Here is a 24489-nt window from a genome sequence, read left to right as displayed (position 1 = left end):
AAGCCTGGAGGCCCACCTTGGTTTCCTTGGTTTATTCACGTTTGATTGATCTTCGAGATGTATCAATCCTCTCTGACCACTCATGCTCTTTTCCATATCTCCTGTTTACTTATGGTTTCTAGTCTTCATACAAAGCAGTAATACTTATCAAATACTTCTTATGTCATAATTATACTATAAACAAATTTGAAGGTCTCAGCAACGCCTTGTTTTCCGTTTCCACAATGCCTAGCACAGTAGTAAAGACATTACAAGTAATAGGTTAACGTTTGACAAAATTGTCTTAAATCACATACTGTATTAAATTTTAAGGGCCTTTGTTATAAAACCTTTTGCATGAATCATTAAATTTTAGGCTCGAATTAGAAAGTTATTGTATTTGAGGAGGAGGAAGAGTTTGTAGAATAGCTGTTAATTGTTCCAGATGTACAGGCTGTCTCAAAAGCTGAATCCTGTGGGGAAAATTGGGCTTTAGGTACAAAAGAAGTCAGAGAACATGTCAGAGCGATACCTTTAAAGACAGTGGAACCTCGAGATCAAGAGGGGATTTGGTAACCTAGAACTACACTGTGGTGGTACGTGGGTTTAGAAATAGAATGAGCTCTAGGAGAAGTCCTGCCAGTCAGGAAAATAAGGAATCATCAAGGCAACTTGTCAAGGTGGATGTCATCCCTGGCAGCATTCAGAAAACCAGACAATATGCTGAAATGGGTTGTGAGATCACAGTGAAGAGGCCTAAGTGTCATGGAGCCTGAGGCATACCAGTTAGAATAGGCAGGACCCCAGTCCTAAATGGACTTGAGTCCACAGAAAAAATTAAAGCAATGTGTAATATAGCATTTAAAGAACATGAGTTCTGGAATCAGGTGCCTGGGTTCAAAGCTCAGACTTATTTAAGAGTTCTTAGGAGCTTGGATAAGTTACTTACACTGTCCGAGCCTCAGTTTCCTTCTCTGGAAAACCTCGTAGAGATGTTGTGAGACTCAGATGTGATAATTTTGTGAAACTCTTAGCAGTTCCTGGCAGGTAGTAAAGGTTCCATACTTACTAAGGTGTTACTAGCATTGCCACCACTAGGTTGTAAAGTCTAGCTTCTAGAAAGCGGGTCCAATAACTTGATGTTGAATTCCCTAAATAGAGAACCTCAAAACACATTGTTTCATCATAACAAAGAACGTGGTTGACTCAAAGCCTAGACTCAGGCTAAAACATACCTTAACATATGCCTGGCCCCTGATAGGCCTTAGTAAATATTTATTGAACAAATAATGTCGCCACACTGAAGAAACCAGGGGAATACAGAATTGCAGAGCATGCCAATAAGATAATAAAGCATTCCTTATCATTTGTCTAAAACCATGGCAATTTGTCTTCATTGAGCAAGATGACATATATATCTTGTAAGTAAATGGCTTTGTTCTCTTACTCTAGAAGGATGATCAGGAGGTGGAGAAGAGGTGATCATGATAGAAAACCAGAGAATAATACTGCTAAGTGTGGGTGGGAAAATGAAAAGTTTTGCCAACTGGTGATTTTTTTAAAAAAAATCATGAAGGAGTCAATTTTTCTTTCTCTAGAGAAAAATATGCAAAATTTGACTTGGTTCTTTTAGCGTGTAGGGAGAGGTTTGTTTATGCTTCTGTTGTTTCATCTAATCGGTTTATTATATTTCCTGAAATATTTCTTTGTATTCTATTGCATGAAGAATTTTCATGAAATTGTTTCTTTAGATAAGACATGTTTTGCAGCTCTGAGGTGATCTTGTTATCTTCTGCATGTTCCAAAAAATGAAGCCCATTGATTAGGTATATACGTATCTAAAATAGAGCAAGAAAGGAAATAAAAATCTATTATAAGAAAAAGAAAAGGAACTTAGAAATTTTTCCAAATAGTTATTCTGTTCAGTAAGAAGTTAGTCATAGTGAAAACTTAGTGTCAAAAAGCCAGATTCCTTGCAAGTCAAAACTGTTCCCTTTTTGGGGGGGTGGAGGTTAAATCTTTTTAAACTTTGATTTCCTTATGAGTTGGAATTCATCTGACTTTGTACTTGGTTTGCAAGAATGTTTTGGAGAACTAAATTAAATAATATATTTAAATCAGTGTTTCCCAGCATATTTTTGGAAGAACACTAGTCTTTTGAGTTTCTTCATGGAAGGGGATGGGGTCAAGATTCCCTCATTGAGACAGTTTAGAAAATGCTGTGTATGATATCCAGGTCATCCACGTCTTGGAAGTGAATACAGTCTTTTCATTTACTAAAGCCCCATAATTAAGAACTCGCTTAATTTTGAGAATATGCCAGTTAAACACGTTTTGCCACAGAAAGCTTACACAAATGTGAAATATCACCATTTGACCTTTTTGCACATAACGTTCTGTCTTCTGTTCCTGTCCAGTAGACCCTATATCCTCGCTCCACTTCCCATTATCTGATATATAAGACATCAGAAGGATTATGTATCTGTATAGATCATTTAACACTATAATAGAGTGTTATGCTTTCTGGAGTGCTGGCATCTAAATATAGAAGCCAGGCTACAGTGATATGATTTGTTAAAAATTACACTTTAAATCTAGCACCAAGACTAGATTGGATTTATGCATTCATGTTTCTAGCCAGATAGATTAACAGGAAATAAAAAAGTGTTCCAGATGTGTCTCCATTGCTTTGCATTTGATAGCAAATTGAAAAAAAATCCAGATATTTGAACCATTTTTCAGCTTTTATATACAATAAACATATCTTGATTGACAAATTCCAGTTTTTCTGTTTTAACAACCATACTTTAATTCTTGCCTTTCCCCTAAACACAAACAGTAATAGCATGGAAGAAGGGAGGGTCATATTTTATGGGTGAACTGTTACTAACACTGATTTTTTTAAGGTATTGATCAGTCGTTAATTTTCTGTCCTTGAAGTCTTTGTTATTGGCTCTCATATATCAACACCTTTTTACCTAGTCAACTTAAAATTCTGGCCTTAGTTAGGGGTCAAGGGGTAGGTACTGGAGTATGTACAAGATCCTTTCTGTTGAGGGTCTGTCCTGAGTTCTCCTGATAGAAACCACTCCCCCTTTACCCAAAAATTACAGTATCAAATTCAACCATATATAAGCATTAATTCCAATGAAAACTCAGTGTATCAGTCCAGATGATAGACTTAGGACATCTGGATTTGGTTTTTTAAATTTTCCATATACCTCTAATTTGAAGGATTCCTGGTGATGGATGGAAAATATCACATATGTCACATACTATTTCTACCTGAGAAGAAGTCAAAAAAAGCTGGAAACAGTATGAGAGAAAATGATGGGAGGGTTTTTAAAGTATTGTTTTATATATATTCCCCCTTAGCTTCTTCTCTTAGAGGGAAAGGGGAGGACTCACATTTATCGTGTGTTTGCAGCAACCCTGCTTATCTAAAGCTAGATTGAAGCATTTCCAGAACTGATAAAGAGAAGAATGACTCAGAGATGTGTAGATAGGTTTATGGGTATACATGAATACAAAATCACGCATCAGCCCTCAGTTGATTTTCTTGCTGAGCAAATATTGAATTGGTCCTTTTTCTTTTTCTTTTCTTTTTATTTCTTGGGCCAGTGTTACCTAATACAATACACAAGACTTAAAGCTATTTAAGATGTTGTGGTGGACTGTTCATTACAAGCTGGCCACCTGCAAGTTGACTGTCTTGAGAGCCAGGCACAATACAGGTATATCTCTTGTTTTTAGCAGTTAATGAAGATGCTGCTTCAGCTTAGGGTTTCTCTCACAAAATTTCAGACTGTATTAAACTAGCATTAATCTGTGCTAACTACTGCTACAACCAAAGTAAATTACATTCCAGTTGTGATGGATGGTATGAGCAGACAATTCTTACCAAAACATATATGAACATTTCTGAGGTCCGAGAGTCCAGTGGGTTAGTTTGATTGTGGCCCTATTGACTTCACTGTCAGCCAGTGATAGCTATATATAAAAGGATGGATTATTAGAGCTGGTCTTGTGATTGAAGTAATACTGTATGCCTTTATTCCTCTGACAGTGCATGTTAGCTTTATTTTGTTCTAGGTTGTTATCAAGTCCCTTTCTAAAAGTTTGCAGATGAAATTTGCCAAAAATGCTAAAAGATAACTACTTAAAGTAGGACCTCATGTAAACTGTAGACCTTTGGCCAACTGAGCATGAAATGGGCACACATTTACACACAACAACCAGGTGATCTCCATTCCCACCTGAGGCCAGGAGGGCCTTCACCTAGTGTAACACAGCCCTCCCTTGGTTGACCTCAGGGTAGATGCATCTCTGCCATCATTGAGGTCTAAAAACACAGCAAGGGGAAAGATGGGGAAGGACACACTAGGAGGTACAAGTTCACAGTGGCAGTTCACACTTAACCCTGTAGCCTCTGTTAGATGAACGGCAAAAGGAAATTTTCTTTGCTGCCACTTACTGTAAACTTTCAGGTATCAAACTAGAGAGAGAAATGTAACACAGATCTTTTTAAAATGACAGAAAATCTGCCTAATAATATTATCAGTTAACCTTTACTATATGCCAGGCATGATTTCAGGTATTTTATACACATTAAATGATTAAGTCCTAGTCACATTTCAGAATTAGACACATTATTCTTATGCCATTTTACATACAAAGAAATGGAAGTCAAGAGCTGGGAAGTGCAGAGCTCCAGTACACTCTGGCAGTCTGTCTCCAGGTACTGTGCTCCTGAAATTATGTTCCACGCCTTGAGACTTTCCTTGTAGTCATGCCTGCTCTGGGCTAAAGCAAAAATGGAGAAAGAGAAGGGAGTCCCAAGGTCTTCTCTACACAAGAAGGCAGAAGTACGGTGATCCTTATTCTCTGAATAGCCCATTTTTCATTGCTTTATTTCTCATCCTCAGGACAATAATGAAATCCTAGGAATTAGGTTTTCATAACTCATGTACGGGGGGGGTGGCATGGAAGGAAAGGGATAATGTAGAAGGAATATACTGATGGTGGCCTTCAGCAACTGCTGCTTTGCTTCTCTTGCTGATAACCCTTGCTTAGTAGCCTTTGAGAATGAGCTGAAAATATGAATAGCTCCTTATTGAGAACTAGATATAAAATAAATACAAATCACCCAAATAGCAGGAAAATTATGGGTTTCTTCCTACCATAGATGCTGAAGTATTTACCAGGGCAGTGGCCAAAACTTGTATGTTTTGAAGGAATGGTGCCCAGAAACCACTAGGAGGTCTTCGTCATTCCCCTGAGACTTCAGAAAACCATTTTTCAACTCACACTAGTGGCAGCATCTCTGATATTAGTCATCATCAGAATCCTGAGATTGCTTACTGGCAGGTTCAAGTGAACTTACAATGAAAAATTCATGTACTGTATTCTTATATGAAGAGAAGATACCAGCATACACCATACTCGATGCAAAATGTGCTGACCAAACATGTCGGACATGTGTTATCATCTCTTCAGTAAAATAATTTAAATCCTAAAGAATGTTATCTACATACTAAAAAGTAAGGAGATATAGCAATTCATCTTTCAATCAAATTAACAAATTTGCCTGGGACATTTCATATGTACCAGGCACTAGGCTTATACTGACTAGGAATATAACGGATAAAATATAGGCCTTATGAAGCTTATAGACTTGTAGATAAGACACACGGGTTCACCAGTAACTGAATATGATATGTTAACTGTTCTGAAAGAGCATTTATCAAGGATTGAGGAAAGAGGGTGGAGAGACATCCAAGTCAGACTATGGGAGTCAATGAAAGCTGCCTGACTGCTAAATATTCAGACCAGGCAAAATGGTCTGGTTCAGGCTGAGAGAAAGTATGTATGAAAGTGTAGAAAGGAGAGAAAGAGCGATACTTGTTCTGAAAATAGTTTACTATGGCTAGAGAGAAGGGTAGATATGTAGGAGAAGAAGAAAAGATGGGGAAATATTGGGGTGGGGGGAGGATAAGTAGTTGATGGTGAAGGGTCCTGTGTGCCACACTAACAGGGTACATCTCTTCCTCAAGCTAGTGGTGATTCCCTTATGAACTGGAAGTAAGATGGAATGATCAGAATCACAGTGGCAGCCCTTTGAGGAGTGGGCTGGAGGAGAGCAAAACCTAAGAGGAGATCACTTGGGAGGCTGTGGCCCATCCCTAGGAAAGAAATAAGGTTCAAACCAAGGCATTGATGGTTGAGGATGAAGGTGAGGCATCAGTGTGAGAGAAATTAAGGGGATGAGCTCTAAAATTTTTAGAGACCAACTGGTTGTTAGAAGTGAGAGGGAAGGGAATGTTTAGGATGACTCTCAGGTTTCTGACCTAGATGGCAGGCCATTTACCAAGAGAGGAAACACCACCAGAAGAGTAAGTTTGGATGGAAAGACACTGATCCCATTGTTGGCATCACTCATTTACATGAAAAAAGACACTTGGATATAAGATTCTGGAATTTAGGAGAGATAGCGGAGCTTCCCTTATCAATTTTGGTATTATCTTTGAGTCTTCTTATAATCATCTGCTTTCTACATTGACTTTTGTAGCATCTCTCCAGGAATTGCATGTTATTTCTCCTTTATAAGGCATCAGATGATGGTGATTTCGAGGGCCCTTAAATGAAGTATAAATTGTAAGAGAACGTGATTGGAAAATGGATAAGAAGGTATGCTCCTCTCTCAACCCTGGCAAACGGGCAGTAATGAGGATCAACAAAGCCATTGCCACAGTGCTTTACTCTGAGAAAGGCACCTCATGTCCCCACCAATACCACTGTGTAATGGAATATTCTTCTGTTCTGCATGCCATGTAGAATTTAGACCTTGGACTCATCATTGTTAAGTTTATTTCTTTCAGTCTCATTATGAACCAAATCATTCAGGTGTTTGATAGAAAAGTAGTCAGAAGTCCCCATATTAAGGCTGTATTGCTCCTAAATAACCTGTTAAAAAGATATGTTGATTCTAATTCTCCTCTTTCCTACCTCTCATATGTTTGTGTATAATAATCCTGAAGGCAGAATGAAGGGGAAAACATGACACCTTTAACTTATCACAGTTAAATATATGGAATAAATACTCGACTTCAGAGTTGAGTATTAAAACAAAGCAACACTATTAGAATTAAGGAATACAGGTACTAATGAAATATTGCTTAACATGAATCCAAAAAATATAAAATAGAATGTATGCATTCACTAAAAATGTGAATTAGTTAACTCCTTTTTTCTTTTTTTTTCAGATAAAATATTGTAACCTTTATAAAAGCTTTTGCTTTTAGTGACTAGTTTCCATTAATTACATAAGGATTTTCTAGGCAACTTGAATCAGGAAAATTTTTGTCTTGATCTCCAAATGGTATTTCCTCCAGACTTCAGAATAATTTATATTCACCCCATGGATATGTCATCAATCTGTGAAGTGTGAATGGACACTATTCTTTCTTGTACTTGACCAAATGTTTCATTTCCTGAAAATTAAGTTGCTTAAATGCAACGAACAGATGGCCAGAGAGTCCAGGAGTAGATTACTCTGCCATGAAATTTATTATCTGAGTTCCTGAGGCAGGCCTGAGAAGTTAGCACAATTCCTTCTGAACACTAGTGTGCCATAGTGTTGTGGTCATCAAGCCACTTTTCAGTTAATTCAGTTACCTTGGACATTAGAAGGAAAAGTTGAAAAGCTATTTCATATTTTATATAGAAGAGTAAAATTGTGAACAAGTCACATGGACTGCTTGGGTTGAAGCTTATCTTAAAGTTACCCTTAAGGAATTAAAAAGGTAATATGAATTATAATAGAAAATAAGGCCTTGAATTTTTTTTTATTTCCAGTCTCCAAATATTATCTTCTCTAGGGTAAAGAAGTATTCATCAGTATAGTATGGAGAATATGGATAAATAAGGCATGATTCTTTCTATTCTCTTTTCTTTTGTTACTGTCAAATACAAAAACAAGTTTGGTCATTTGGGTCAATGCAAAAAATACAGCTCATGAGTAAGCATCTGTGATGGCCTTGTCTCAACTACACATGATAAACTTTAAAAATGTTAACTTGTTATATATCAGCTCTGCAGGGAAAAAAAAAGTCATTTTTCTCTTGGAAAAATTTTTCAACTACCACTCAATGTATTCTTTAGCAAACCTAGAAAGCATAAAGGTTTTTATAAAAGAGCAAGGGCCACGTGCAACAAACATATTAGTCTAAACTTTTCTAAAACATCTTTTTACCAGTTGTGAATACATGACTTTTAGTTCAGTGCTTTTACTGAATTTTTTATAAATCTATATACCTAACTATATTCAAAGTCCCTTATTAAAATAGCAAACTTTCCCCTTATCCTTTCCTTTCATAAAGATGTTAGTAGGGGGACATTTTAGAGTGCTTCAGAGTTTACAGTGAACATGGCACAAGATAGTTGACAGTGAATAATCTCATTAATCTGTTCCATACTTTTGGCCTTGAACATTCTGGGAATACACCAAATAGATAAACCCATTTAAGTCCTCGCCTCTATATAGGGGCTCCTTAAGTCATGTTGTAGAATAGGGAATAGGAAAAAAGAAATACTGACACAGGACGTTAGTACTTTTAAGACTTCCCTTACGTAGAGGAATGCCAGTAGAAGCACATGAGAATCAACATTGCATATATATTTGGATTAATTTAGGTAGGAGAGCTTCCTGGCCATCTCCTAAGTCCCTCTTCTTCCCCACCCTTCATAGCCCAAGACAGGGTGCAGAAGCAGCACCACTTCTGTTCTCCCCTGCTCTTCCTGAGCCTCCTTTTCATTGATCTTCTTCACACTCCAGTTTTTCCTGGGTCTACATGGGAGACCCCTTGCCTTGCTACCTTCTTTTGCCTATCTCCTGCTTTCTATTCATTGTTCCTGCCCCCCACTTAGTCAATAAGGCCTTGGTCATTTAAGAAAGCCAAACTCAGGGCACCTGGGTGGCTCAGTCGGTTAAGTGTCTGACTTCTGCTCAAGTCATGATCTCGGGATCCTTGGATCGAGCCCCATGTCAGGCTCCCAGCTCAGCGGGAAGTCTGCTTCTGCCTCTCCCTCTGCCTCTCCCCTGCTTGTGCTCTCTCTCTCTCTCTCTCTCAAATGAATAAATAAAATATTAAAAAAAGAAAGAAAGAAAGCCAAATCTCCAGAACACTGCTTAAATGCTTAAAGTTAGAGTAAATAGAAAAAAGAATCAGTTCAGAAGATACTCAAAGAGGAAGGTACACTTAGCACATTTCACAGTGGACTTGTCGCAGGAGAATCATAACTCAGGCAGGACTCTCATTTCATTCTTAAATCCTTTCCTGTCATCATTGATTTAAAAGAGGACAGCTGAAATGCCTGGATACCCCAGGGGCTGGTGGTCTTCCTACTCGGTGTGGCTCCTGGATCCGGGAAGGGGATTCAAGACCATGTGACAGCCTGGGCACGGGTTCAGGTATGAGCAGTGCTATTACTGGTACTCCATACTGCATATCAAACGGACTCACAGAGTCCTTCATTAGCATCTCCCACCTAATGATCTGGTAGCCCCACGGTGGTCAAAGCCCAGCAGCTGTCCGGTCTTATTTGTAGCCAGTCAGGACAAATAAAGTAGTAGTTTTGTTCATCTCACTCTCTCTCCATGTGCTTCAGCTCTGAAGCTAGAGGCTTAGTTTATCCCAAAGTAGCCAGTTTTGACCAGTTAACAGTGTGACAGTTTCAAGAACAGTGACTCCAGCCCTCTGGAAGTGAAAGGCTTTGGGGTAGAGGTGCAGACATCTGCTCAGACCACATTCAGAAACTTGCTCTTCCCTGACCACATTAACGGTACAGGATCGGGCACCAAGGCACCAAAATCAAAAAGACCCGTCAGGTGTCTGAGGCAGAGATCAACATGGCCCAAGTATGGGCAGGGTGTCCTGAGAGACGTGTTATCATCACGGGAGCTTTTGCCAGGCTCCGTATCCAGTTCACGCCAGACTCTCCTTGTCCGTGGGCAGAGGGAAGACGACAACCATTCAGACTCACCTGCAATCCCTTCTGCTGCTCACCAGCCAGTATCCATCTGTGAGGTCTAAATAGCGAGCCGTCTCAGGTTTCAAGAAGTTTGTGAAAATTTCATTTTATGTGTACTTTTATCCCTGAAGGAGAATTTTTTTTCTAAAATCGTTTATTTATTTATTTATTTATTTTGGTCTGTTCAGCTGTTAGTACATTTTAGTTAGTCCCTGATTTTTTCTTTAGGTAGTTGTGTTCATGATGATTTTTTTTTTTCTGTTTCTCACTGAAATGTAAGTGGATGTATAATAGTTCTTTTAATGTTAGGATTTTTTGTTGTTGTGCCCAGAAGAAAAATAAAATAAAGGTCAGATGATTGAAGGCTTTGTTGTTGACCCCACAGCAACTTTCAGGCTGAAGCATCCTCACAAGGGTCCATGTAATGTTAAGAGTCATTTTACTTGACATATGTGACAATTAACATGTCAAGCCAAATGCATCCTCTCATTAGCCATTGCTTTATTGTGGAAATATTTATTGAGTGCTTGAGAACCACGCAGGACTACCACGTGGCATGGGGTACTGAAAAAACATGGGCTCAATAATTTTTTTTTTTTTTTTTTGCTGTTTTCCTGGCAATCTTCATTCCGTGTAGGAGCGTTGGTAGCAACTACTGCAGCTTCTCATAGCAGAGCAATTCCGAAAGGTTTTGACTCATGTGCTTCCTCAGTGCCATCCGATGCGTTGCAAGTACAGATTTCATCTTGTCTACATTAACTTTCTATCAAGTGTGTGGAGATGGCCTAGTATGCTTATTTAGGGTGGTATGCTTAATATTGGAGATGATCCTGAGAAATTACAGATTTCTCAATATGGCATTCTAATTAAAACCTAATTAGCAATTCACTGTGCTGGAACTTAGGTTTTTCAGCATGGAAAAAAATAATTTCACTCTGCATAGAAAGTAAAGATATATTTTTTGGAGACATTGTAATTTCAAAAATATAAGGCAGCACATGTGGAATTTAAGAAATGTTAAAAATCTGAAGTGTGGGTTTCTTCATAGCTTTAAGCTTGAACAGTTTTATATAATCAGCCAGCTTGCCAAACAGTATCAAAAAACTCATTTTCTTCAAGTGCTTTATTTATCTTTAATAGAACCTTCATCACCCTGGTGTTGTAAATTTGGAGTGTATGTTTGAGACGCCTGAAAGAGTGTTTGTTGTTATGGAAAAACTCCATGGAGACATGCTGGAGATGATCTTGTCAAGTGAAAAGGGCAGGTTGCCAGAGCACATAACGAAGTTTTTAATTACTCAGGTAAGAAATCAATTAGAGACAGAAAAAAAAAAAAGATAATATTCAATATCAAATGTTATCACTGTTTTACTGCAGCTTCCTAGCCTTGTTTAGTCCCTGAGTCCCAAGTCTGACTTACACTCGGAAAGGTGGTGAGGGCGTGTTGTATTATTTCGTTTCTATCTGTGGTCTCCAGAGTCCAGCATACCAAGTGAGTCATGCGTTTGTGGGCCCATGTATTAAAACTACTCATGAAACTTTCAGTTGCACGGTGACTGAGTCCTGGTTCTTTGAAACTATTCAAGAATGGGTCTCCCTGGAAGATATTACTGACATCTGTTATCTACACCTGTCTTGGTTGCTGTATCAATACCATAATATGCTACTCTTTCTGCTGACGTTTCCTTAGAAACCTGCCCTGTGAATTGAGCTCATTTCAGTGTCTTGGTGTAAAGAGGCTTAACTGTTCATTGTGGGTTTTCTCGTGGCCCTTCCAATTTATGTCCCAGGAGAAGACATTTTGAAATAAACTCATAGACCAAAATAAGATTATTTTGCTGATTTTCTTCTCTCTAGATCCTTGTGGCTTTGCGGCATCTTCACTTTAAAAATATCGTTCACTGTGACCTCAAACCAGAAAACGTGTTGCTGGCATCGGCAGATCCTTTCCCCCAGGCAAGTATGAAAGCCTCTCTCAGCAAAACCAGCTGATGGCAGCCGGCTCCCCTGCAGGATTTTTTCCTCAAAAGCTTTATTTGTTTCACGTTTTACCTGTTCGTTTTCATCCATTTGTCTCCTTCTTCGATCTTGGGGACTGCAGCTTTGTTACTCTGGCTTCTCAGTTCAGCCTGCCGGAGAGCAACACGTGCAGAACCTTTTCATTGTGCTTGTTCAGCTGCTAGGGTAGGCAGAGCCTGGGACACTGGCGGCCCCAGGCAGTACTGAAAGCACTGGCCAGGGAGGGAGGAGAACAATGAAGAGTCCCAGGGAAGGTGAAGGTCAATGTTGTTCTGAGGGGCAAGGGCAAACGTTTCTGCTTTTCCTCAACTCAGAGGATGGAAAACTACTGCACGTCTCCCCAGGGAATCTGCCATCCGAAGTGAACTAAGGCAGCTGTCCGCCTTGCTTCCCTGACCTCTTCAGGTCCTGTCTAGGTTCCCAAGCAGAGTTGATTTTGAGGATCATCGTAGGTAATATGACAGGTCTCTATGCTGATCCCTCAAACTTTACTTATAAGCCCTTGTGTTCGGTCTGTCACTTCCAGATTTGCATGAGGTTTTTCTGCCTTGTAAAAGAGTATTGCCCACTTCTGAGTATACATATTTTCACATTTATCTCTCAGTTTTGTGTTGGGGGGAAGGAAGGATGAATGTTTAGATGATTTTTTCAGGAATGAAAATATACTTTTGTACCAGTACTTCACCACTGTCTTCAAATATATAAAATGGAAAATAGCTATTACTTCTATCATGCACAAGAAATCTATACAATATATGTGAAGTATTCTAATTGTTGTTGACAGACCTGGGCTAAGACACACACAGACACACCATTTGTGACCTTACCATTTCTGCAAACCATTTATTACCAACAGGTGAAACTTTGTGACTTTGGTTTTGCCCGGATCATCGGAGAAAAGTCTTTCCGGAGGTCAGTGGTGGGCACCCCAGCTTACCTGGCTCCTGAGGTCTTAAGGAACAAGGGCTATAACCGCTCTCTAGACATGTGGTCTGTTGGAGTCATCATCTATGTAAGCCTAAGTGGTACGTTTCCGTTCAATGAAGATGAAGACATACATGACCAAATCCAGAATGCAGCTTTCATGTATCCACCAAATCCCTGGAAGGAAATCTCTCACGAAGGTACTATCTCCCACTCAAAAGTGATAATGGCTTAATGCTTAAATGTTATACTATTAATTCAATTGTGAATTATTAAATTGATAAATGTTCATTGCAAATTGTCCACTGGAGTAGGGGCACAAGTTGTTAAGGTGGATTAGGAAGGAGTAAAGGAAATGGAGGCTGAAAGCATCTTCTGATGAAATGTCCATATTTTATAGAGAAATTGAGTGATACATGTTAAGAGACAAATGAAACAAAAAGAAATTGTTATTATTTTGGCATATTGCCTTATTTTAAGAGTAATCTTTAACTATATACCTGTTTCTGTATTAAGCACTTTAATCTATTAGGGACACAAGAACTTTATGATAGTGATATTTTAATTATCATATTATATATTAGTATGCCAGTTCTTTGTGTGCTGATTTTGAAGGAAATCATTAGAATATATATGGTATTTTCTTTAGCGATTTCCCTGGTATTATATTTTTAGGTTGTTCCTATATGATCCTTATATATAATTTCTATGTGTATCTCTGGTTGATTTCTTTAGGATAGATTGCCTTGGCAGTGCTGCGTTATTTAAAGTTAAATTCTTAAAAAATCTTTCCTTCTTCTTAAAGAGAGAGAAAGAGTTTTAAAAGTGGGAGGGGCAATCAGGGCAGAGAAAAGGGCACACCCAATGCTTCGGAATAGAAGAACCCAATGAACGTACTTCGGAGTTTATTTAATTCTCACAACAACCCCATAAGATAAGTTTTACTATTACATCTGGATTTCAGGTAAGAGCACTTGAGGCAAAAGAACAGACACCACAGGCCGAAATCACAAAGCTAGTAAGTGGCAGAGCCAGAATTTATACCCAGGCAGTCTGTGCATACATTCTTTAACCACCACCGGTTAATGACTGGTCCTTCTTTAGTTTTCAGGCCGTGTCTAGTTCTAAGTTCAGATTTTTCGCCACTTAAAAAGGCAGATACAGTCATAGATAAACATCTGTTCAATACCTGTTACTGAATGCGATGATGTAGAAATTGGAAAAGAATGTAGATAAACTGCCTGAGGTAATTAAGTTCTTAGACTACTGTTGGTATTAAATGGCAAGAGCTATCCATTACCAGGGCTTTGAGTTACTATTAGCGACAACTTTTAACATCCTCTAATTAGTTGTAAATCATAGCTGGAGGGATATATCTTAAAGGAATCTGTGACCTACAAAAGAACTATCATGTAGCCAAAGCACTAATGAAATATTTAGGATAATTTAACAGAGACAAAAAGCAAAGTATCATTATGTTTCCATTCCGGAATGCAGAAAGGTGGAATTATCAAATAACCTTGTGACCAGTATCCTTGTTAGGAAACACTACCTTTAAATACGGTTAACTGTTATGCTTGATACCTACAGTCCAGAAATCCAATAAAATGACTTGATATTGTTACCACAGTGCAAATCTGGAATACCTCTGAAGCCAGTCACATTTTCTTGTTCTGTAGGAATAGGACATTGGGAAAATAGCCTCCACATTTTAAAATCTTTTTCTTGGAGTAGTGGAATAAATGATGCCCCCTCTCTGGTACCATGGAAATGTGCTGGCCTAACTGTGTTGATACAGCCTACTGAGGCCAGAATCGAACAGTTACAGGCTGTGAGTGTTTAATTATCACTGATAGTAGAGACCAGAAACCTAAATATTAATGCCTCAAGGAACTGTTATGGGGAAACCCCATATGTATGTGTGCACAAAATTTGCAAAGAAAGAGATGTAGCATTTCAGAAAGAGAATTACATGGAAAATTTAAAAAGGCATTTATATTTGACCAAGAAGTACATATTTTACTTGCTGTATGTATTTCTAAGTGCTAAAAATTTCCTACCACGCAGACAAAGTGAAGTGGAGGCCAGCTCAGATAGACCCTCACTTTTCTAAATGACTCAGGTATCAGTTTGGAATTAACTGGCCTCTCTCCTCAGTATCTTCTTCTGACTCCTCCTTGCCTTTGAAGCACAAGAGTGGTTCCTGGCTGCCAATTGAGGCTCTGGATGGCAAATGAGTTACCTAGCTGCTGGTGTATGAACAGAACTAATAGTCGAATATAAAAAAGTTAGTTAAAGATGACATAATATTAGCTGAAGTGTTACAGAAGTAGTTACTGGCCTGGAGTCTATCCCACTATCTTGTTGAGAACAAATAATTCCCTCATGAAAAGTAATAACAGGCTGGTACGATATAATTTTAATCACATAGGAGCTGATAAATACACAGGCAAGCTAGTATTGGTAAAGGATGGTCACAACTGATATTAGTGAATTTTTAGTCTCAGTATACTTTAAACCACACCAGACCACCATCTGGATACAAGGAAATAAAAATCTAAGCACCTCAGTGACTCTAAAATCAAAGGTAAGGAACAATAGTCAAGCAGTTGGATTTATCATCCTATCTGCCATTCTCATTAGCCATCACTTAACCTTCTTTGAGCTTTGGTTCCTGCCTATATAATGAGGTTGTAACAGAGACTGAATGAAATAAAGGATGTGAAAAGCATCTACAAAGGCAGGTGTGGGGTGAACCAAGGATTTTGATTTAGGAGGAGGCTAGAACACTAAGCTCCAAGCAATTGCTCTGGCGGGTAACCAAGAATTGATTGTATAATTTTAGAAATTATATGCAAACTGATGTGCATGTTTCCCAAGGATTCTTCAGACATATTTGTTAGTTGTATTTTTTTTTCTTGGCATGAAAATGCAAAAGAATAAAGAAAGTTGTAAGGTCCTTGTAGCATACATAGATGGGTCAGAATGAAAAAATTCTTGGGTCATGCATTTTTTTCTGTTAGTGTAGAAATGTACCTGATATAATATACTACTATATATTGGAGTGCTGGAGTTATCATTGTGCCATTTGAACCTCACAACAATCCTCCAATATGTAACTTGTTTTAGTCTCTGTAATAGACAGAAACCAGAAAGGTTAAGTGCCTTGCCTAAAGTCACACAGTGGCAGGACTTGGATTTGAAATTATTTGCCTCCATTCTCTGTATCGTACATTGTTGTACATGGAAGGGTGCTCCTTTCTTATGGATTGATGTTTAGAACCCTATAGAGAATATTTTAAATTCATTCATTATTTTTGCTATGATAATAGAATAAGCCGAGTACTAGCATTCTGGAGATGTGCTTACCAATAATTTAACAGTGAATTAATTAATCAGGACTCTTGTATGCAAATAATAGAAACCTATAACTAACCTAAGCAGAAGATAATTTATTGACTCACACAACTGGGAAGTCGAAAAGGTGAACCTCGTCTCTTTGGATCCGGCAGTTCAAGTGTCCTATTTCTCCATCTCTCATCATCTCCACTTTACTTTATGAAGGCTTCCTTCTCAGGTGGACTCTTCATGTGATGCCAAGTGATCCCCGGCAGCCCCAGGCTTTACATGCTATACTCATTGTACATGATCTCAGAGTGGAAGAATAATTATCTCTCAGTAGCCATAGAGTCTCTGAAAGGGGCACTGATTGGCTCTGCTTAAATCCTGTAATACCCTGGGAACAATCCCATTGTCACTGCAGGAGCGTGGCTTTGATTGGCCATATGGATGATGGAGAGCCTCTCCAGTTTGGAGAGAGTAAGCTCCTGCAGGGAAAGGATAGTAGGCTAAAAACAAACACAAAAGCATTAACAGATGTCCATTATAAAAATAGATTTTTTTTTGTGAATCAAGGTATGATTTGAAAAATGAGAAAAAATGTGAGGAAAACTTACCTCACTAAATGTTACAGGTAAGAGGGAGATAGTAAAATTAAACTTTCAAAGAAAAAAATAATAGTAGCTAACACTTCTATAACATTTGCATTATAGCCAAGCACCTTACATATATGAACTCATTTAATCATCCCCAACCTTTGAGTAGATACTATAATTGTTTCCATTGAGAGATGAAGTGGTGTAGACACAGAGGGTTAAGTGATTTGCCTGAGTGGGGCCAGGGTGCAAATCCTGTCAGCTGGCTCCAAGGTAGATGCTCTTATCTACTACAATTACAGCCTCTTGATTATCCTTCTAATGGATTTTGCCATGCTGTCACATTAAATTTTAATATGCTTTCACCAGCTTAGAGCTACAGTAGCAACACAATTTTCAATAATGTCTTAAAATACAGGGAAACAAGATCATGTTGTGATAATGACCTGAGTTGAGAGCTCTTCCACTTAGTGTAATGTTGACCCCATCCAAGTTACTTACTCTCTTAGGTCTCAGTTTTCTTGTCTGAAATATGGTGACAGTAATTCCTAATTCACTGGGTTATATTAAGTATTAAATGAAATTATACTGCAAAATGCATAGCACAGTGATTGACATAGAGTACCTTAAATATATGAACACTTTCTGTTTTCCAGTCACTTTACATGATCTATGTATCTGTCTTTCTATGTGTATTTAGTTATACCCACACATGTATGTAATTATATAGTTATATATGTAACTAAACATATATTTAATTATAGTTATATATAGTTATTTATATATATAACCAAATACACACATTATAAATACAGTTATATAAATATAACTAAATAAGAATGCATGTATACAATAAAACCCTCCAGAATGAATCATATGATTACAAATAATTGCACAAGAGAAGACTTGAGGTAATCATGAGATGGGAGTTTGAGAACATTACAGTTCATTCTAAGCCAGTGTTGTGTATTCGTTTAATTTCCTCGTTTCATTTCGTCATTGTGACTGCTGGATGGGCGTTTGACATCATCCAATTTATCCATTATTACCCATCAGTGATTACACATGGCCTCACTCCCACCTCTAGCTTTATGACATGCTGAGTTCAGTTTGGCCCTCAACACATCCATCCTACGACCTTTCTCAGTTCCTTGAAAGGACTCGTGTACCTGTTTTAAAATATATACTTGATTAGGCAAATTTACTTTATCTTATAGAAAGAGCAGCCCATTTCACTTAAACATTTTTTAGATAATCAGATGAAACTAAGGAAAATGATGCCTTACTTGATCATGTGTCAATGTGCCCTTCCTTTCATTGCATTTTTAGCAATTCCAAAAGAACAAGAGATAGACCAGGCTATTCTCCATGTTTGGCACATCTGGTAAAATAATAAGGGTAAATCTCGGATGGACATTGCCAAAACATCAGAAAATTGCAAACAAGACTCTGTCTATGACTTAAGAAGTAGATACCAGGGGTATAAGTCTTAGAAATGGGAAATGGAAAAACTAGCTAATAGAACACAGGAATATTTGCAAGGCAAGGGATTTCTAATAATTTTGCCGAAGAACCTTCTTGATTATGGCTCATTTTAAACAACCTGCCATAGTCTAGCTCTAAGTCTGTAGCTGGCATTTTTTAACTTTGGAATGCCACCCTTTCATCAGAGGAGGTAGTTAAAAATGGAGATTCCCAGGCTCCCCCCATAAGCTGCAATCCTGCCCTGAGAATGTAAAAAGTCCACGGATCACACTTCCAAAAATGCTGCTCCAGAGCCCTGATCGTCTGAAAGACCTGACAGCTGAACAGTGTTCTAAATTTTTTTTTTCTAAAAAACTTTTTAAATAAATTCCCGGAATTTAAATTTCAGTAAACTATAAAACTCCTCTCTAATTCCCAACCTCTTTTTGCATTCACATTTTCTTTATCAGATATTTAATATCAGGACATGTAATTTGTTCCAAATGTTAAATGTATTTCAATATACATTGTCATGAAAGTAGTAAGAATAGAAAAAAACTTCTTGACCAGTTCCTTTTGTAAAGAATAAAAAAGAAAACATATAAACTCCAGGAAATACAGAAAGTTGTATAATAAAGCTATATACAATACATAATAAACTAACATATGTGCCATGATTTTGAGCAATTAAAGGAATGTGGGAAAAGAGAATCCTTTTAACACATGAAAATTCTCCTTTGAATGGACATAGGTTTGGAAATTTTATATTATAGGTTATAGGGTATAGGGGGCAGGGGTTATAATCTTATAGTTCATAATAGTTACATATAAGTTATTCCACATATTAATTTAAAATTTTAGGTAACCTTTAGACCAAGCATGTCTGACTTCATTATACTTATGCAAAAGAATGTAAATAATGAAACCTCTACAATCCTGAGAAGGAGGAGAACAGAGAAGAGGTAAAGAGAACTCTAAGAGCCATAGCTTTCACAGAGTTCATATAAGATTCTGCCTAGGTGAACGGACTGAGTCATACAAATTTACCTGTATATGATTTAATATATAATTTGAATCTTAAGAGTTAATACTTGTGAATAAATATTACGTATATGTATTGTATAGATATCTCATATTGTGTGCCAGGCACTGTTCTAAATTACAAAGGTGGCCAGTACATTAACTTAGGATAATCTCATTACTTGGGGGAAGGAGGACAATAAGGTCAAGAAAAACAAAATGATTCATTGTCCTTAATGGAAAGGAATCTGTTTGTTTTGTTTTCTTTTTTAAGGTGATTCTTCTCAAACTCTGTGATAAAGGGCCAGTTTTATTTTATCTTAATTTCCAAACATATGGACCAGTACTTTGTAAAATAAAATAAATGTGACAGCAGTATCATATTGCTATAAAAGTTTCCAAAGACTTAGTCTTACTTTCTATACTTATCTCATCGTAGACCAATAAACAGTTCACAGATTGGCACTGATCCATGGACCTCCTCTGAGTAGCACTGGTTTAAATCAGAAGAAATTTTTTAAGTAGTTAAAAGAGGTAATCTCTGGAGAGTGGGTCTCATAATGAGATGTGAGGTTTTTATTTTTCATTTTGAACTCCTTTTACTGATTAATTTAGATCTTTTACCAAGTGCATGCAATACTTTTATTACAAAATAATCAAAGTGGGGCGCCTGGGTGGCTCGGTCAGTTAAGCGTCCGCCTCTTGATCTCAGCTCAGGTCTTGATCTCAGGGTCGTGGGTTCAAATGCTATGTTGGGCTCCATACTGGGCATGGAGCCTACTTAAAAAATATATAAAAAATAATAAAAATGAACAAAAGTGTGTGGGGGGAAAGAAGGCTCCAGAAATAAATGGAGTACAACTTTTTATATAATTCTGTGCCTGATATAAAAATGTCTAAAATTTTAAATACACAAACAATATATGTAATATTTTATATATAAGTATCATTCACCGAAAAGTGAGGGTTATGTTTCCTTTTCCTTAACACCAGCCCTTGCATTGTGACTGGGCAGATGAAGAAGACATAACCTTCACTCTCTAAACCTGTGTCCACACAAAGGAGAATTTTCAAGTGTGAAAGTCAAACAAATTCTCTTTTCCTATATTCTTTCAGTTGCTCAGAATCATAACATACATCTTAAATGATTCTTTCTTATGTATGGCTTTAGTAGGCAGCTTTTGTTTTCCCAAGAGTTTACTCTTAGAGGAAGAAGGGAAGTGACATAGATAACCGAGTGATGTGGATTGTATAGCTGGTAAAGTGAGATATCATATTTGTTCCAGCGCAAGTCATCTCACCAGAACGATGACAAACCTGCAGCAATGGGAAAGCATTTATTAGAGTAAAAAGTACATTTCCGTCATCAAATTGAATCGATGTGTTCAATTAGAGACACACAGTAAATCTGAGGAAGGTTAGTAATAGACTGTGAAGATCACCAGAGAAATTACTATTTTTTTTTCTTCTGAGTTTTGATATTCCTTTATGTGCCATTAGGGAGGCAAGCAGGCAGTAATCAACACAGAGGCAACCTTGGAAATTGTCTCACAACGAGCCCCCAACCCCCGCAGACAGAGATCATGTTCTATATTCACAGGTGAAGTCTGAAGAAGCACCTACTCTCAAATCACCTGCTGTGTTGTTACTGCTCAGCTTCAGAGTCACATGGTTAGTTGGTATTATCAAGAATTAAGAGCTGACATGAAGCTTTCACATTCCACATGTAAGGGGGGGGGGAACCCCTTGCATGACTCCTATAGCTTGTCTTCAGTTCAGAATGATCAAATCATGATGATGCCCCAGTGACATAGGTTTTTTCCACTTGTGTACTCGATTAGCCTCAATGTTAGTATTTCTGTCTCCTCCTTTCCCTGATAAGCATAGCTGTAATTTATTCTTCCAGTGAGTCTCAGTCCTGTGGTGAGATTTATGCACAGTGTAGAATATATGGCATCTCGAGTCATGGACTAGCTATCATAATATACCACTAAATTTATCAAAGCATCTCAATTTTACTTTAAAAGCAATTTTTACCATTCACTGTGGTTAATTCAAATAAAATTGGTCACAAGTGTGTTTTTCCCCCAGAAATTGAAGATGAAAAATACAGCCAGTACAAACACAAAGCAAAGCTAAATAAAAGCCTAGCAGCAAGAATACCACATGGTATGTTTTCAAAATGAACAGTGTTCCAGAACACTAAACACTTAAGTTGGAAGTAGCACTTTACCATGAAAAGGAACCAGCTGTAGGTCCCTCTTCCACTACATATTGTTCAAAACAAAAAATAACCCCGTTGAAAATAAGCCTCGGGTAGATGAGACCCAGAAATCCAATGGTGTAAGAAACAAAAGAAAGACAATTGTCATTTTAATAATTAAACTCTGTTTGTAACAGTTTATGAGGATTGCAGATCCAGCAAGCCTGCTGAATATTAATGAATAGATTGATTTGTCAACATATTAGCACCACTGTCAGACATATCAGTATGGAGGAGATGTGAGGGGACTAGCTGGTGAACTGCTTCAAAATGCTTGACTGAGTCCCAGGAAATTCTATCACGATTGGTAAACTAAAGTGAATTATGTGGATTCGAACTTCCACGGGGGTTTAATAATCCCCACTTGAAATTCTGGAGTTACTTACGTTTACTTTTTTTTAAGCCATGCACTTCATTCAATAATAAGGAACTTTAAAATCATGAACAGTGATTTTCTTTTTAATCTAATAGAGTGAATTCTTTATTATGTATGAATGTGTACGTATACATGTATTTCAAAATCCAAATGAGATAATATTTGAAAAGATGTAACACCAGGAAAGGAATTGTTTATTCTGATAGCAAGTAAGATAAAACGAATAGAATTTTCTCTAAAATATGGTAATTAGTAGAAACTGCTGAGAAGTTTTAGCAAGAATATTGGCATTAAAAAAAAGAATATTGACATTATAGGTGCTCAAAAATTGGCTGTTTGTTTGTCCCCCCAAATTGAAGTGTTTCCTGTATATCTCAATTATAAAATTAAAATTTCACTTATGAATGTGTATCATAGTTGAGTTGAAGTATGACATCTGAAATGTCAGGGTAGAAGAACGGTAAAGTTTTAAGTATTCTGAGTTTGCTTTCTTCTATAATGACAACACAGAATACTTCAAAATACAGCATCTTAAAAATCTTACTTAACCCCTCTACTGCTCTGTAGTTCAAGATATCGAGTAATTATCCAGAACATTCTTAAATTGCTTCAGTGATAGAAAATACAGAGTTTCATGAGGAGCCCTGTTTCTTCTGAATTTGACCCTTGCACAATGAGCAAAAATATCCCAGTGTTTATATCCACTGTTAGAACAAGCCGGCTCCTTTTTCCAAATAGAGGCTCATCTCAGAGGTTTGAAAGCAGCCATCATGTCACCCCTAAGCTTCGCTTCTCTCCTCTCCTCTCCTCTTCGGCAGTCAGCTTTTCCTTCACAGCCTCTTGTTCACTCTGGTCCAAACACTCTCATCTTCGTTTATGTTCTTTGGAAATCGAACCCCGAAACTGTTCTCACTTGGGTTCCATGAGTCAAGTGTAAAGTGATGCCACCACTTCCTCATGGTAAAGAACACATTTCTTTTAGCATGACATGAAATCACAGTTGAGTTGGGAACAGTAAGTAAACAAGTGTTGAGTTTACTGTGGATTTAGAATCCTGAATTCTTTCTCCAAATGTTGTTGATAAGCCAGGTTTTCCAATTCTGTACTTAGACTTTTCCTTGGTCTAAGGGGGGGTGGGGAAGTGGGACCTAAAAAGAGGACTTCATTTCATTTGTCCCTGTTAAATGTTATCTTATTAGTACGGCCCATAGCTGCAGATACAGTTACTTTGGAACTTGTTTGTGTAATCCAGTTTGCTTGCTCTTCCTGTTGACATCCTCTGAATCCTAAAACCCTTCTGTGTCTTCATTGCAGAATACTGAACCAGATAGGGCTGAGGACAGATAACTTTCTCTATGTTTACATCCATCCATTCAGGGGCCCGTTAGGTGAGATTAACCAATTATTAACTCCTGTAAATGTTCTCATACCTCTAGTTCCTTGCTACTCAAAATGTGGTCTAAGGCTCTTCCTAGGATCCACTAAACAAGAGATTCTGAGGTCTTACCCCAGATCTGCCAAATCAGAATCCTCAGTGTAGGATCCCTGGATTATTCATATGCACGTAAAAGTCTGAGAAGCACGGCTTGGCAGAGTTGTTCTCAATGCTGGCTGCACATACTAGCAAACACTTGGGGTACTTCTCAAAATACTGATACCTGGAAGCCCCTCCCTAAAGATTTTCACTTGAAACTGTGGCTTGAGTATTAGCATTTTTTAAAAACCGGAAACACAGAAGCCTCTCCAAAGGATTTTAATATGCAGTGAAAAAGGAAAAAAAAATCCACCTGAATATCATTAGGATCATGTAGTAAATGTATTTTGATTTCTACCTTAAATTTTGAACCAATTTGGCATCAATTTGGGGGCTGCTGTAGGCAGTTTTTTAACAACTCATGATTTCCAAGATTGTGTTCCTAGTCTTCAAGAGGAAATGAAATTGTAAAGGAAAGGCATAACCATTGGTAGAGTAACTTTCTACAGAGGAAAGAACTGGAAAAGGAAAGATACCGACTTGAGTCTCAAAAGGTCCTGCACTTGACTGGATTGCGGTCATTGACTCTGAACAAGGAAGAGCATGATTTCTAGTGGCCTTGTTTGCCACCAGCCTCTGGTTTCAGCCCAGGAGGAGTGTCCCTGTTAGTGTTGCCGGGCAACAGCTTGCTGGGTTGAGAGCTGGAATGTGAAGGGTTGCAAAATGATTTTTAAAATAAACATACAACTTACCATCAGCATGAAGCAAACCAAGAGAAGTACTGAGCACTACACTGTGACAGGCAGTGAGGCAGAATCGAAAGGGAAAAAAGAAAATACCTCCTTGAAGGCAAGGAGCTCAGTGGTTTGACAGATGATGGCTCCATCACTAGAATAATAGTTCCGATCTGGTTTCCTGTTTGAAAATTTGTACCTGACTAATTTGTGGGTGGACAGAAGACAGTGTGGGAAAAATGTTGAAAAGATACTGTTTCTGGAAAAAAGAG

The 24489-nt window shown here is 37.8% G+C and overlaps 1 protein-coding gene across 4 annotated transcripts in view; it reads left to right on the top strand.

Moving 5' to 3' along the window:
• The window catches only part of PRKD1 (protein kinase D1), a 318122-nt gene that overhangs the window by 283468 nt on the left and 10165 nt on the right, over positions 1–24489 (top strand). For all 4 annotated transcript variants that reach the window (XM_025869149.2, XM_073895013.1, XM_073895012.1 and 1 more), the window contains 3 exons: positions 11149–11310; positions 11866–11964; positions 12884–13151. In XM_025869149.2, coding sequence (XP_025724934.2) covers positions 11149–11310; positions 11866–11964; positions 12884–13151 — 529 coding nt within the window. The remainder of the gene's footprint in view (positions 1–11148; positions 11311–11865; positions 11965–12883; positions 13152–24489) is intronic.

This window comes from Callorhinus ursinus, unplaced genomic scaffold (assembly GCF_003265705.2).
Source record: "Callorhinus ursinus isolate GAN/ISIS: 27379988/994484 unplaced genomic scaffold, GSC_fseal_2.0 scaffold8, whole genome shotgun sequence".
NCBI lineage: Eukaryota > Metazoa > Chordata > Mammalia > Carnivora > Otariidae > Callorhinus > Callorhinus ursinus.
The sequence above is the reverse complement of the archived record's forward strand: the minus strand, read 5'-3'. Positions and strand labels throughout refer to the sequence as shown.